Source organism: Carettochelys insculpta, chromosome 32 (assembly GCF_033958435.1).
Source record: "Carettochelys insculpta isolate YL-2023 chromosome 32, ASM3395843v1, whole genome shotgun sequence".
Taxonomy (NCBI): domain Eukaryota; kingdom Metazoa; phylum Chordata; order Testudines; family Carettochelyidae; genus Carettochelys; species Carettochelys insculpta.
Window position 1 is genome coordinate 12,195,113 of NC_134168.1, and position 16,435 is coordinate 12,211,547.

At 54.4% G+C, this 16,435-nt stretch overlaps 1 protein-coding gene across 1 annotated transcript; it reads left to right on the plus strand.

Moving 5' to 3' along the window:
• The first annotated feature begins 15,011 nt into the window (after window positions 1–15,011).
• LOC142004966 (olfactory receptor 10A5-like) lies at window positions 15,012–15,971 on the plus strand. The gene has a single exon (XM_074982640.1). The coding sequence runs from the start codon at window positions 15,012–15,014 to the stop codon at window positions 15,969–15,971; it is 960 nt and encodes a 319-aa protein (XP_074838741.1).
• The last annotated feature ends 464 nt before the right edge of the window (window positions 15,972–16,435 follow it).

The following is a 16,435-nucleotide window of genomic DNA, read 5'->3' on the forward strand; positions in this document are numbered from 1 at the left end:
GTAAGTTGCCCAGCTCGGAAGGCAGGGCCACCGCCAGCAGTGGAACAGACGTAGGAGTGACAATACCACACGATGCCACCCCTCCTTCTGTGCTGCTGCTGGCAGGGACGCTGTTGTCTGAGCTGGGCCCCTGGCCAGTAGCCACTGCTCTGCCACCACCCAGCTCAGAACGCAGCTCGCACTCAGCAGCAGTGCAGAAGGGAAGGTGGCAGTAACATATCCTGCCCCCTTCCCTCTGTGCTGCGGCTGGGGGAGGTGCTGACTTCTGAGCTGGGTGACCTGCCAGCAGCTACTGCTCTGATGTGGCGCAGATCGAAAGGCAGCCGCACGCCAGCAGCGGTGCAGGAGGAGGGGTGGTGATACCGCACCAGGCCTCCCTTCCCCCTGTGCTGCTGCTGGCAGTGGCGCTGCCGTCCGAACCAGGTGCTCAGACAGCGGCGGCTGCTCTCCAGCCACTCAGCTGGGAAAGCCGGGAGAAATCCGTCATTTTTAATATTTCCAAACATCCGCCCAGGGGAAGATTTGAGGCCCATGGAGGAGGTCATGGCTGGGAACATGCGGACGGCCAGTGACCCTGCTCGTGAGCCCCCTACCCTGCCCTCTGACCCCCTTGTGGGTTGGGAGCCCCAGCTGGAGAAAGGCTGCACAAGGGGATTCCCCAGTGACCCTGAGATCCAACAGGGCCAAGAGTTTCTGGCAGACCTTTTCCCACCACTTCCATGGAAGACGCCGTAACTAGGGCCCCATCGCGTTCCCCTGCCCCCTCGCCCATTTCACAGCCAGGCAGTTCCCACGCTGCTCCGGTTCCCCCTCTCGGGTGTTCTCGTGGGGAATCTCATGGCGCTCTGACTGTGCAGGTCCTGGACCGAAATAGGGTGTGTGTGGTGGGGGTGGGGGACGTACCAAGAATGACACTTTCACTCCCGAGCAGCCTGCGGGGCAGGGCCAGAGCAGTTCCACCCTCATTTCTCCTGCCTCTCAGGGTGGCGCTGGTCTCCACGCCAGGCGTGGCCGTGTCGGGGAAGGACAACTCCTGCCCCATCCCAGCCTGGCCAGGCTAGCAGCTGGGCTCCCCAGGCTCCGCGCCGTGTGGGGAGATCAGATTCCACCCCCGTCACACATCTCCTGGCTGTGAAATGGGTGGGGCCCTAGTCAGGTTCTCAGGGAACTTCCTCCCCCAACAAGCAGGGGTGGGGAACCTGTGTTGGGTCAGGGCCACTGACCACAGAGACAAATCATTCGGGGGCTGCACACAAGTGAGAGACAGCCCCCACCCCTCCCAGCGAGGGCTCCCCAGTGCAGGGGGGAGCACTGAGCTTCAGGGGCCGGATCCCCACAAGCCAGGGGCTGCATCCGGCCCCCGCCCCTGAGGTTCCCCACTGCTGCCACAGCGCTGTGCACTGGATGGGAGTCTCCCTGGGAGGGGTCTGGCCAGGCCATGAGCGCCCAGGGCAGGGCTGTGACGCGCCGTATTTCTGAGGCTTCTCCGCCCAGTGCCGTGGCTGACGGGAGCCGCAGCCCGAGCTCGGGGTCTGGGGGACACGGTGCGATGGGGAGGCCCCTTGGTGTGTTGAACTCCTCAGCAGGTCCCCGTGGTGCAGCCCCCGTCTGCTTCTCTGCCCTGGCCGGCAGGTTTCTCCTCCGCTGCCCTTGTCCCGTGTGTGACCTCGCAGGGCCCTGGCTGCTGGGCCGGCTGTTCAGCCTCCCATCTGCGCAGCCACCAGCCCCGTCCCTGGGCTGGAATTCTCACAGACGGGCCGCTGGGTCCAGCCTGCGCCTGGCTCTGAGGGGACGGCAGCTTCTCCCGCCACAAAGCCTGTGGGCTCCGAGCTCCCCTCTGGCAGAACTGCCTTGGGGCAGGGCAGCCTAGTAAGCGGAGTCCATAACCCGCCTCTTTTCTCAGGGCAGTGCGGCCCAATGGCCAGAGTCGCTCCCTTGCCCCTTTTCTCAGGGCAGTGCGGCCCAATGGCCAGAGTTGGTCCCGTGCCCCTTTTCTCCGGGCAGTGCGGCCCAATGGCTACAGTCCATAACCTGGCCCTGGCGCACAGGGCTGGGCAGGTCCCTGTGCGGGACAGGAGACGGGGGCGGTTCCATCCCCCGCGGGGGGCAGCCCCTCCCTCTCCACGGGAGCCCGGTCCAGGCTGCAGGTGGTGCTGTGGCTCCCGGCCCGGCGTGAGCGGGAAAAGCTGCGACCGAGGCGCTGACTCCCGCCGGCGGCTCCCTCCCTCCCCAGCAGCCGGCGCCTGCCCTGGCCCAGCCCCTGCCGAGCCGCGGGCACCTGGCGCCAGGCTGAGCTGGCGCGTCCCCGTGGCCGGGCTGCTTCTGTCCCAAGAGAGCAAGGGCCTGTCGGACGCGGGGCCCCGGGAACCAGGGCTCAGGGGGAGCCGGGCCCTGGGATGGACTCAGCACCTCTCTAGTGCCCCCAGGGCCAGACCCCTCCCACCTATGGGCGCAGGAGCTGCTGCCCCCGCCCCCGTCCCGCCCCCCAGCTGTTCTGTTCCCTGCAGCGTGCGGCTGCCCCAGGGCCTGGCTGGGGCTGGGTTCCCAGGGGGCTGCAGCCCTGGCCAGACAGAAGAGCCGGCGCCTTGGTGCTGGGGAGGGGCTGGTCCCACATGGAGCGGGGGTGGGGGTGGGGGGCAGACAGACGCCCCCTCCCGCGGGCCGGTCCCAGGGGCTCTGGCGCGTTGCGACCGGGCTCCCATTTCCCGGGGGGGGGACAGGCTGGGGGGCATTTCCGCAGGGCCCCGGCCTGGCGCCTGGCGGTGTCACTGCTCCAGGGGCCGGTGCCCAGCGGGTCCCTTACCTCTGGCGCAGCAGCAGTGGGGAGAGGGGTCCGGCACCTCCCTGGCCGGCCGCCCGGTGTCCTCGGCTGGGCCCTGAGGGACGGTCCCGGCTGGGCCCCCAGCTCCCTACTTGGGGACTGTGCTGAGCTGTGCTGGAAGGGAGGAGACGGGGCCCATCAGCGTCCTGCTGCCAGCCCCCAGCCCCCCCCAGGAGCCCCCTCCCCACGTCCCTCTGCTGGAGCCACTGGGGAGAGGGGCTGGACGAGACCCCCAGCTCCTGGGCAAAGGGCGCTGGGCAGGGCCCTCCATGGGGACTCCCCCCAGCGGCTCCAGGGGGTGAGGAGGGACCCAGGGCCGGGCAGGAGCCTGGCCGGAGCCGGGGCTGGAACATGGGCCCTTAAAGTGCCAGGGGCTCCCTGAGCCAGGAGCAGATGAGCTGGGCCCACGTCTGGCTCAGGCCCGGCTCTGACTCTGCCCCAGGGTCACTCCCAGGTGCAGCCCTGCAGCTGCCGCCCTGCGGCCTGTGGGAGCCGCCTGCCCACGCCGGGGTCCGGGAGCCGGCTCAGAGGTCACTCGCGGGCAGTGCGGGTGGGGGTGAGTTACAGCCGGGCTCCGCCGCTGCCCCAGGGAAACTGCCCCCCCACCCCCACGCTCCCCTCCCAGCTGTCCTGCTGCCCTCTGGGGCTCTGCCCGCAGGTCCCCCGCAGGGCCGGCCCGAGGCCAGACCAGGCCCTGCAGAGCCTGCAGGGGAAGGGGGGGTTGGGGGGTCCCAGGTTTACATGATTTTTGCACAAAATGGCCGCGTGTCCAGTGCGGTTGTTTTTGGCAAAAAAGCCTCTTTTGCAAAAAGTGTTTGACGGGGATATGCAAATGAGCGTGTGACATATGCTAATGAGCACTTCATTTGCATTTCCTCTTCCCCAGGAGGGCAGCAGTGCAGACACAGCCCCAGAGAGACTCGGGGACTGCGCCAAGGCAGGAACTGCAGAGAAGCAGCTCGACCCCCCAGCCCCTGCTGGCCTGGGACTGGTCGGTCTGGGCTGTGAATCCCACAACAGGAGACCTGGAAGGGACCTCGAGAGAACGTCGAGTCCAGTCCCCTGCGCTCGCGCCAGGACCCAGCACCGGCTGGAGCCTCCCTGACAGGTGTGTGTCCAACCTGCCCTGAGACGTCTCCAGGGATGGAGATTCCACAGCCCCTGGGCGATTTATTCCAGTGTTCGACCACCCGGCCAGGTGGGGAGTTTTCCTCACGTCCGACCTCAACCTCCCTGGGGGCAGGTTCAGCCCATTGCTCCTTGTCCTGCCCTCAGAGGCCCAGGAGAGCAACGTTTTTCCCTCCTCCTCAAGACACTCCTGAAAACATGCAAAAGGCCGGCCCAGGTCACCGCCGGCTCCCAGCGCTCCGCCAGCCCCAGCTCCGTGGGAGGCCTCCCGCCCCACCCCAGCCCCCACCCACCCTGCTTGGTGGGGGGCCGGGAAAGGGGGCGGAGGCAGGAGGGGGCAGCCAGAGGGAGGGAAAGGGGCGAAGGGGAACCAGACCGAGCAGGCTCCAAACCCCTCGGAGGCTCCCACCTTCTCCCCGGGCCCAGCCCCACCGGCCGCAGGGAAAGAGAAAACGCCCACGAGGCTCCTCCGGCCCCGCCCGTCGGTCCCAGTTCTCCCTCCGGCCCCCGCAGAGACCCTGTGGAGGCGCCGGCTGCTGCCAAGCCGCGGGAATCTCTGAGCTTGTCCCCCTCGCGCCTCTGTCCTGATTGGCTGTTGTCAGGGTCTCTCTGTGAGGTCATCCCTGTCCTCCAATAGGCTGAGGTCCTGCCACAGGCCTTTGTGATGGCACTGCCACCCCCACCCCTCCCCCGCAAGGCTGGTGTCCTGGCCCTGGCCGGCCCCTCTGGAGGTTGGAGGGGTTCCCCTGGAGCCCCGCCTGATGGCAGCTGGGTCTGGGGCAGAGCAGGCTGGGCAGCAATGCCCCAGGGGCTGCTCCCTCGGCCCCACCCAGCTCTTCAGTCCTCAGCATACAGACCAGTGTAAGCAGAGAGGTGTTAACCAGACACTGGTCTAAGCCCTGGCGTGGACACAAGGGCGCTGCTGTTAAGGCCCCTTCTCTTGCTAGAGTGTATTGTACATCCTCAGCTGGACTCTTGGCCTTCTGGAGGCTCTGTCACACAGTTAGGACTGACTCCCAGGTTCATTATCCCCATTCTACAGGTGTTAAAACTGAGGCACAGAAAGGGGCATGGCCTTGCCTAAAGTCACCAGGCAGGAAAGTGAAAGGCCCAGGCCCGGTGAGTCTCAGTCCAGTGCTGGACATGCTCTCCTTGATCAGGAACGGCCCTATTAGTGCCCCTCTGAGCATGTTAGTCTATAAGGTGCCACAGGACTTCTTGTTGTTTCTGAAGATACAGACTCAGTCGGCCCCTCTCTGACACTTCTCTCTGAGCAGGGGCTCTTCAGGCTCTAGAGGCTGTTGACTTCAAGTAAAGGGCCCTGGGGGAAGCGGAAAACTTTCCGAGCAGGAGAGCAGGGCTGACAAAGCGCCTGGAGAGGCTCTGTCCAGCTTAGAGCCCAGGCAGCTGACAAGGGATCTGAGGGGCATTTAGCAAAGGGCGAAAGTGCAGAAATACGTGGCTGGAGGAGTGGGATTCCCCTGTTCCGACAATACACCCGCTGCTGGCGCTGTGCAGTGGGGTCGCTCTGCCTGCGGGCCTGGGGACTCGCCTGCTTCCCGTTCCCATGGCAGGACCTGCTGTCATGGCACTTGAGTCCCTAGAGCGAAGGGAGCAGCCACAGTTCTGCTCTGTACAACCAGAATGAAATTCAAATCAATGGTTTTGTTCCTTCTAAACACTTCCTGTCCCACACTGGCTTTGTTCTAACAGTACCAGAGAGGAAACCGTGCTCGTCCATTTAATGGTAATATTTAATATTAATATTAATTTAATATTTAATATTAAAATTTAATGGTTATATTAATATTTAATGGTAACTATGAAAGTGTGTAAAAGTCCCTCAGCTACTGTTCATCTCAACACAACTCACGGCCCTTTCAGAGTGGACAAGTTCCATTGTGTATATACGCTTTGAGTTTTAAGGACCAGAAGTGAATGTGGCTCCCTAATGCATTTGAAAGTCAAAGGCTTTGGGTGTACAAACTTATCAAATGCCTCTGCAAAATACCCTGATACTGCCTGAGTCCATCACTTCTGCCTGTCTTCCTGCTCTTTCCAAATGGGTGATAAGCTCATTCTCACAGGCTGTGTCTATGAGACAACCTCACCTGAAAACAGGGTGTATCAGCATGTGGCTCTGTCTCACTGGTGCCACATACCAAAATAAAGCCCTATGTCAAGGCATCCCTGTACTCCTCCTGCTATACGGTGTTCAGGGATGTCGGAATAGCACGTCCGCTCCCTCCAAAAGTGTTTCAAGCCAATGGATGCGTTTCTTAGACCTGGGCAGCTATTTTGGTGCACGTGTCAGGCCTGCCCCGCACTCTGACACTCTGATGGCAGAAATTGGGGTCCCACAAAACCTTACAAAATAACTTTGCTGCAATGCTCTCCTCAAAAAAAAAACTCCCCGAAGTCCCAGATTTCATGGCCCTGGGTAGTAGCTGCCATCACCTAAGTGGAAAAAAAAGTCCCTTACCCCAGGAAGACGCACTTGGGATGGCTTCACGTGGGGGGTCCTCACATTCTCAACCTTCCTTTCAGAGAGAACTTAGAAACAAAGAAACAAGGCGGCTAATGGCACACTGGGCTCTTTATTAGGGACAATGCCAGCAGAGCTAGGGAAGAGATTATTCCCCTTTATTTGACACTGGTGAGGCCACATCTAGAATATTGTGTCTAATTCTGGATCCCCTCCCATTACAAAAAGTATGTGGACACAGTCCAGACAGTCCAGCAGAGGGCAACCAAAATGATCAGGGGACTGGAGCACATGATTTACGAGACAATGCTGTGGGATTGAGACTTGTTTAGTCTCCAGAAGAGAAGACCGTGGGGACAATTGATAGCACCCTTCAAATACATGAAGTTGGAGTATAAAGAGGATGGAGAGAGGCTGTTTTGAGTGGAGACAGATGACAGAATATGAAGCAATGGTATCAAATTGCAGTGTTGGAGGTCTCGGTTGGATATTAGGAAAAAAACTATTTCCCTAGGAGGCTGGTGAAGCACTGGAATGTGTTACCGAGAGAGGTGGTGGAATCTCCATCCCTAGAGGTCTTTACGTTCTGGCTGACAAAGCCCTGGGTGGATGATTTAGTCAGAGAATCACAGACTCCTAGGTTTCTAGGGGACATCAGGAGGTCATCTAGTCCAGTCCCGTTCGGACTAACCCTAAATAAATCATCCCAGCCAGGACTTTGTCGAGCTGGGACTTAAAAACCTCTAGGGAAGACGATTTCACCACCTTTCTAGGCAATACACCACTGTGGTTCCCCACCCTCCTGGTGAAATAGTTTTCCTAATATATAATATGCACCTCCCACTGTTGCCCCTTGTTCTGCCATCTCACTACTGAGAACAGCCTCTCTCCATCTTCTTTAGAGCCCCCTTCAGGAAGCTGGAGGCTGCTGCCAAATCCCCCCTCACTCTTCTCTTCTGTAACTTCAATACACCCAGATCCCTCAGCCTCTCCTCGTACGTCACGTGTTCCAGTCCCCTCATCATTTCGGTTGCTCTCTGTGGGACCTGCTCCAATGTATCCACATCTTTTCTGTACTGTGGGGCCAGAACTGGATGCAATACTCCAGATGTGGACTCACCCTACCCTCTTCCCCAGCTCAGTGTCACCCACAAATGTGCTGAGGGTGCAATCCATCCCCTCTTCCAGACCATTAGTAAAGATGGTGAAAACTATAAGCCCCAGAACTGATCTGTGGGGCAATCCACTAGAAACCGACCACCAACCAGACATTAAGCCATTTATCGCTACCTTTTGGGCCCGATCACCTGGCCAGCTTTCTCTCCACCTTACAGTCCCTGTATCCAATCCATACTTCCTTAACTTATGCGCAAGAATTTTGTTAGTCTGGGTTGGTCCTGCTTGGAGCAGGGGGCTGGACTTGATGACATCCTGATTTCTCGTCCAGCTCTAGGAGTCTATGGCTCAATTATTCTACTGAATATTCTACAACAACTGAAAAAGCAGGTTTTTGCCCACAAAAGCTTGTGCTCCAAAATACCTGTTAGTCTATAAGGTGTCACAAGACTTCCTGTTGTTCTCAGAGCGACAGACTAACACGGCAACCTCTCTGATATTATTCTCCTGTTCTTCTCAACCCAACTCACGGCCCTTTCGAAGTGGAAGAGTTGGTCCATGGCAGTCAAAGTCATAGCCTGGGCTTTTTGTCTCTTTACATGAGAAAATGTCCCTTCTGTGCTTCTGAATGGTCTACACCAGGGCTGAACAGAGCAGAGCACAGCTTTTGAGAAATGTTAGGCCAAGGCAAGAGGCAGGGATCACTCGTGTAATGGATAAGTGAGTGACAGGGACCAGGGTGAACTTGGGTAGTAGGTAACATAGGCCAGGGAAGGCACTGCCTGCCCAAAAAGACCATGGGAAGCCCACCCACCCACTGACCAGAAGGCAAGGCTGGGACACCACAGAAAACTCAGCACACACATACTCAGGACGCTGCCTGTGGTGTGTTAATATTTTATTTTATTTTATTTTTTGCAGAGCTTTCAGGACACCAGTGTTGAAGGACAGGCAGGGGCACAACCCATTTTGGGGCTGGGCTCTCCCTCAAATGTGACAGCAGTGCGCACTGTAACAGAGACGGCCGTGCTAGTCTATATACTATCGACACAAAAATGCCATCCAGTAGCACTTTAAGGACTAATAAAATAATGTCTGAAGTGATGAGCTTCGTGGGACAGACCCACTTCTTCAGATCTGAAGCTCATCACCTCATTAATTATATTGTTAGGCTTTAAAGTGCTATTGAAATGCTCTTTTTTTGTCAGTGCGCATTGATTTGTCTCCTGGCTCTGGCTGAGGAGTGGGGAGGGGTCTCCAAGCAGCTCTTTCACCTCCATGTCTTACCGACGTGCCTCCAGCTTCCATCCAGGGTACACCCAACGATCCATTGTACACAGCCAAGCACTAAGGAACAGCCGCATTTGCTCCAAACCTTCAGACTGAGGCAAACTCCCACAAGCCCTTTCCCAAGCTTTCCAAAACTACAACCCCCAGCTAAGGAAGTGCAGAAACAGATTGACAGAGCCAGACGGGTATCCAGAAGCCACATGATGCACGACAGGCCCAACAAGGAAAATAACAGAATATCACGGGCCATCACACACAGCCCCCAGCTAAAACCTCTCCAGTGCATCACCGGTGATCTACGACCCATCCTGGACAATGATCCTTCTCTCACAGAGCTTGGGAGGCAGGCCAGTCCTCGCCTACCGACAGCCTGACAACCTGAAACAAATCCTCACCAGCAACTATCGACCACACCAGAGGAACTCTAAATCTGGAACCAGTCCCTGCAACAAACCTCGCTGCCACCTCTGCCGACATATCTCCATCCCAGACACCATCACAGGACCCAACACATCAACCACACCATCAGGTGCTCATTCATCTGCACATCTACTTATGTAATATTGGCCATTATGTGCCAGCAATGCCCCTCTGCCATGTCCATTGGCCAAACTGGTCAGTCTGTACACAAAAGAATAAATGGACACAGATGAGACATCAGGACTAGTAACATACAAAAACCTGTCGGAGCACAATTCAGTCTCCCTGAACACTTGGTAACAGAATTAAAAGTCGCAGTCCTACAACAAAAAAACTTCAAAACAGACTCCAAAGTGCAACTGCCAAGATACAATTCATCTGGAAATTTGACACCGTGAGCAAAGAATTGAAGAGAGATGGGGAGTGGCTGGTCAACCACAAAAACAGCTTCTCCTCTCTTGATGTTCACACCTCCACATTAGCTTCTGGACGTGGTCCGTACCCTCCCTATAACTCAATTCACCTCGTCGATGCCAGACTCCCTCTTTTTCAGGAACCTGTATAATTAGACCTCTGGAATCTCCACAACGTGCATCTGACAAAGTGGGTCTTTGCCCCCTGTCTAAATGCTGGCAAAGAGTGAAGAGTAATGTGGTAGCTTTGACACATGTGCCTGGGCCAGGCAGAGGGATCCTGTCCCCCTCCCACACCCACACACCAGGCTGCAGCTCGAGCCCCAGAGCTCCCCACAGCAGGAGCTCAGGCCATTGTACCACTGCCCATCACTGCTAGTGGACCAGCCTCAGCCTGTCCACCCCTCCCCAGAGCCCAGTCCCACCGTCCCTGAGTGCATCGCTCCTGGGGCAAAGTCCCCCTCAGTATCTGGGACTGTGGTGGGGAGCTGGCCCGGCGCCAGCCTCTACCCCAACAGCCGTTTCTGGGATTGGGACTGGGACCAGACGGGGACTTGACCCGGCCCCTGAGGACTTCAGGACACAGTGATGTTGGGCCCAGTGTTACAGATCAGCCCTGGACCCCACAGACCTACACTCAGATGCTGGGGCAGCCCCCACAGCTTTAGGGAACATGATGGGCCTTAGGAGGAGCTTCTACCCCCGGGTGAGCCTTCCCGGCAACTTCCCACAGAGCCTGTAAATAACAGCAGCTGAGAGTCTACAGGGGCAGGTGATGAAATCCCAGAACTCTGGGCGCCGTGTTAGGAAATCGGTGTTTTTCCACCCGCTGGTCTGAGACCCAAGACTGGAAACAAAGCGTTCCTGCCCTGCGCTGAAGCTATAAAAGGGAGGGACTCAGCTCCTCACTTCCTCTTCACGGCCCACACAAGAGGACTCCTGGAAAGAGGTGAGAAAAAAGGCTTAACTGGGGGGAAGGGCTGGACCCGACTAAAGGGATCTCAGCCTGTCTGTGGGCACCTGAGAGACCCAAACCGCAAATCAGCTGCAGCTCGTGCCTGGCCATTCTGCCAGTTTCCTGGTATCAGCAGTTAGGGTGAGAACCTGCCAATCTGTAATCCATCTAACTGGGGCCTTACGCTCACTGTGCCTCTTGGTGGGTTTGCCCGTTAACCTGCTTCGATCTCTTTGTTAGCCCAGACAATCAACAGTTAGCAGCGAATGAATGTGGGTGTAGTTTAATTTAAACCGTGTGTCTTTACATGGAATATCGAGGGCAGGATCCCAGCCTGGTCACACACCTGTGGCTAATCCTCTGCACACAGAGGGAGAGGCAAAGCCGGTTACAAGTTCCTCTGGGTCGGTGCTTTGAGCAGGGCCGGGCAGGGCAGTCGCAGTTCCTAGGCAGGGAGCTGGAGCTTTTCCTTTCTTGGTTACCACCAGAGCTGCTCAGAGACTCTGTGTGTAACTGCAGCTGGGCGTGTCCCTGCCTGAGCCAACACAAAAGAAGACTGGAATTTTGGTCCTGTGGCAGCTCAGGGGTCTTCTTTGCCTCCGTTTGATACGAGAGAATTCAGACTGAACCGGGAGATTTATCTCACAATTGATTTCTCCTTGTGAGTATTTCAGTTTTCCTCTTTTTGTAAAATAGACCTGCCAGTGGTCCTTTTTTTCTGTTATTCCAGGAGCTCTGCTCATCTCATACATCCCATCAACAACAAGACGTCTTGTGGCACCTTATAGACTAACAGATGTTTTGGAGCATGAGCTTTCCTGGGCAAAGACCTGTTCTGTGGCTTATCCTTATCCTCCAAAATCTCTGTTGGTCTACAAGGTGCCACAACACTTCTTGTTGTTCTCAAAGCTACAGACTAACACGGCTCCCCCTGCAATACTTATCCCATGAACAGTGATTTCATTTGAGATCAAAAGGTCTCTCTGCATTAATTTCCATTCAGATGAGACTTTCCCTTTCTTCTATTGCTTTGTCTTAGGGATCAAGAATTCTTTGGACTCTGTTATTTTCAGTTTGGAAGCAGTTCTTTTCCATGCAAGGGAATGACAACAACATCGCCCAAGATGAGCACTAAAGCCCAGCCAGGCAGTAGGAACGCAGTGCTCCATTTCCTGTGGGCAGTGAGGACTGGCAATGGGAGGAATAACTGGAAAATAGATGGCAAAGGTTATAATCTTAGCTCAGAATAGCTGAAGGAAGGGTGAGGACGAGGGTGCAGCTGGCACTAGATGATCGATGGGAAAGGTAACACAGCACAGTGACAATGAAGTCATCAGATTTAGGAAAGGTGAAGACCTGCTGCAGCATGTGCCAAGTCTGAAAGAACATCATGTGATGGAGTGGGGGGAGTGCATGTGTGAGTCAGGCTGCATGTCTGAGGCAAGCAGCAGCTCCCGGTGGCTAAGGATGACCCTGGGGCTACAACTGGCAGGTAACACCTCTGCTTGAACAAAGAGCAGGGAGGAGCTGAGCTGAGTTTTTGAATCGGGGGCAGCAGTTGGAGGCTAGGAAGAGGGAGAGCTGGAAGGCAGCCAGCCAGAGGGGCACCCCTCGGGGTCGTCTCCCCAGGACGGGTTGGAAGAACCCTGGCTGCTGTACTGTCACTTCTGTGAGAAACTGGGCTTCTGTTGCCTAATAAACCTTCTGTTGTACCTGCTGAGTGAGAGTCACTCCTGCCAGGGGACGGGGTGCAGTGCCGGGGGACCCCTGAACCCCATCACACATCACTGCTTGTCCAACCCCAGGGGAAGGAGAAAAAGTTCAGTAGTTCAGAGCAAAATATGCAGAATAAGGAGGAACACACGGATCTCCAGTTTAGAACACAGAGGATCAGACCCAAGGTCCAGATACTCCAGTGCCCTTTCTTCTGACAGTGGCCAATGCTCGGTGCCCCAGAAGGAATGAATAGAACAGGTGATCATCAAGGGTTCAGCTACACTAGGAACTAACTTCAAAGCTAACTTTGAAGTTGGGGATTACATTGAACTAGCCAGCAGAGAGTCTACACACATTTTCCGTGACTTCAAAGTTACCTGCTGGTCGGGTCAGGTGATTGCCTCCCAAGGTCCGCAACTGGGGACGCACAACCTCGTATTCGTCTTTCTGTGGAATTGAGTGACCGATCCTGGCTTGTCTACGCAGGTATCGAGAGACGCAAGAAGGGTAAGATGACACCCACATTAAGGTCTCCTTTTTGGTGTACACAGATAAAGAATTAGAGGTCTGTAACTATATGTTGTTGTATTAAGATATCATTGTGTTAAATAGTAACACACAGTTAACACAAAGTTAACTTTGAAGTAGGGAGCCCAACTTTCAACTCTTTACTCCATTCCAACTTCAAAGTAGGGTGTGTGTAGATGGTCTACTTCAAAGTAGCTTACAAAGTTACAAAGAAAGCAACTTTCAAGTTATTTTTGTCACGTAGACACAACCCAAGTGATCCATTTTCTCTCACCCATTCCCAGCTCCGGGCAAGAGTGATTTCCATCCCAGCCATTCTCCATGAATTAATCCAATTTATTTGCGATCTGTGTGTGCACTCCATTATTCACCACGTGTTTGATTGCTTGTAGAATTGTTCCACCAATACCATGGTTTTACTTCTGTGTGTGTGTGTGCGTGTGCGTGTGTTTTCTAGATTTCTATTTGCACTTCTCTCAGTGATCCTGCTCCGTTCATTGGGAAGCCATAACTGGATCAGGTGCATTGCAAGTCAGTGACTATAGCAGGCGATAAGGAATTATCAACAAGTGATACAGGGGAAAAACCAGCAGGAGACTGCAGATTTACAGGCTCTGATACCTTTGAATTAACATCACGGCTCGGCAACATCTCTTTAAACATATATCTATTTTCTTGTTCAAAGCATTTGGGGTTATAACAACTTCTCTCTCACACAAACGCACACGCTCGCTCTCTTTCTCTGTATTTTATCTCCTTTTATTGCTCCCTCCTGTTTTCTCTGGGTCTATTTTCATTTTATTTCTCTCTTGAGGAATTTTCATTTTTATCATTCTTTATTTCTGCATATGTGGTTGGATGTCAACATCACTTGTGCTCATGTACACGAAAGGAGGCTCGTGCAACTTATCCTGCTGTAAGTGAGAGGAGCAAGATGCTGAGACAGACGCACAGACAAACAGGCAGACAGACACCCTCAAAGACAGACAAACTAACACAAACGTATATACATGACGGAGGACAGCTGGACAGACTTTCATACAAACCACAGGCTGTTGAGTCTTTTCGTGTATGTCATAGGGGGGGATGTCTATACGGGTTGAATCTTTCTCGTCCGGCACCTTCGGGAACTGTCCAGTGCTGAATGAGAGAATTTGCCAGACCATGGCAGGTCAATATTGTCTAGCACGTTACCAACACTTCCTCTGCTTACGGGGCTCTTAGGAGACACATGGGGTAAATTGCAGCTAAATAACAGCACAGAGCACTGAGAGCCAGGACTGGTAGCTGGAAGGAAATGGATGGGACCACAGGAAATCTGAATACAACCATGACAAGTAGTCATCCAGCTTCATAAAATCACGCCGGGTGATGGATTTTTCCAACAGAGAGAGTTTGGGATTCTAGAGGTTCGACTTGTACTTCACCTGGGCCATGAAATTCCCAGCTCCAGTAGACCCAAAGGCAGACTGAGCACCTGAGCTAAAAATAGCAGCATAGTCTTGGCAGCACAGGCTACGTGCCCAAGCCCAAGCCGATCTGAGAGCTCAGATAGGGACACAGTGCCTGTCCCACACTGCCGCTTGTGCTGCCCTGTTCTCACCACTGCTATTTTCAACCCCTCGTTTGCTGATCTGCCCAAGCTGGGAACTTAACCTCCTGGCTGCAGGGCTAGTGGGTAACTCAAAATAGCTTCCACTGCCCAGTGGGGGGTTTGTCACATGTCCTCGGCATTTGGAGAGATGACAGGACCACGACGAAGCTATTTCCAATGCCCGGGTTTGAACTCGGAATAGCTCTCGTTTGCAAGCCAACGATTTCTGAGTTTTGTCTTCTCCAAGTCTCACTGCGGCACAGATACCAGAAAGATGTGTCGGAATCCCAGCCCCACCGTGGGATTTCAAGTGCAGCAGAGGTTGAAGGAGAGTGAAGGGAGACGGGTGTAATTCATTGGGTTCCTGTGCTCTTGTTCTGACCACATTAGAAGCTCAGCATGTGTCTTCCTTTGATTCTTGACAACTTCGTTGTTGCAGTGGAGAGAAGCTGTGATGTGAGGTTTCTGCCAGTACAGCTGACAGCACAGCCTGACCGTGCGCGCTCCATCAGTACTTCATGGTTTTCTTTTTGCAGATACGCACTATGGAGAAAGCAGAAGGAAGAAATCAAACAGTCATCGTGGAATTCATCCTCTTGGGATTTGGGAATGGCCCTGAGCTGCAGCCCCTTCTCTTCCTGCTGTTTCTAGTGACCTACATTGCAACTGTGGCTGGGAATGGCCTCATCATTGCGCTGGTCGTGTGTGATCAGCACCTTCACACCCCCATGTACTATTTCATAGGGAACTTGTCCTTCCTGGAGATCGTTTACACCTCCACCTTCTTGCCCAGGCTGCTGGCCAGTCTCCTGACTAGGGACACACCCATTCCTGTTAAGGCTTGTATTGTGCAATTGTGTTTCTTTGGTTGCTTGTCCACTGTAGAAACTGTGCTGCTGGCGGTCATGTCTTACGACCGGTATTTAGCGATATGCCATCCCCTGCGTTACCCTGCTCTGATGAACGGCCGGGTGTGTGGCCAGCTCGTGGCAGGGTCCTGGATAATCAGCCCTGGGTTCACCATAATAGGAAACACTTTCTTGTGGGAAATGCCATTCTGTGGTTCCAAAGAAATTGACCATTTCTTTTGTGATTATGCACCCATCATAAAGCTGTCCTGTGAGGACACCCGCACTGTGGAACTGCTGATATCTGTTATTGCTGCCATAGGGTCACTTGTCCCCTTGCTGCTGACTCTGGCGTTCTACAGTTGTACCATCGCTGCCATCCTGAGGATCCCGTCCACCACCGGGAGGCAAAAGGCCTTTTCCACCTGCTCCTCTCACCTCATTGTGCTGACCGTTTTCTATGTGTGCGTGATCAGTGTCTATGTGGTTCCAACAGCCAACACGCCCAAGGCCCTACACAAAACGTTCTCTGTCTTCTACATAGTACTGACTCCCTTGATCAACCCTGTCATCTACTGCCTCAGGAACAAGGAGGTCCAACAGTCCCTGTGGAAAGGGATTCGTAAAGTGGTTGCTTTCAGAAACCAATTGTCATGAGTGAACGTCTGTAATGGGGTACAACCGGGGAGGGGGGTTCTCTGTTGGCCAGCTGCCAGGTGAGCCCAAGGGAAAAGAGAGGAATCTTTTGATTTGAAGCAATTACCTGCAGTGGTGGCTCCTTTTTTGTGTGTGGCCAGGAGAAGAAAACCGAGATGTTTAAGCCTGAGCAGGGATTAATGAACCCAGGAAATATCCAGGCCAGAGTGAGATCTGGGGGTACAGATATGAAAGGTGAAAGGAAATATTTGGTCAGGTTGTCATTCATTTTGGCCTTGGTGGGGGACTTCTCAGGTGGGTTGGTGCCCCCACCCCCATCCGTTGTAACTTTTTAACAGAATCCCATGGAAGTGATTTTCTCTGTGTTTATCTACCCCCTTTTTTAAAGTTGCTTTATAACAACTAGCAAGTGTGTGTTATCACTTTGTTTGTATATTTCATCTTTTGTTTTGTGAATAAATTAT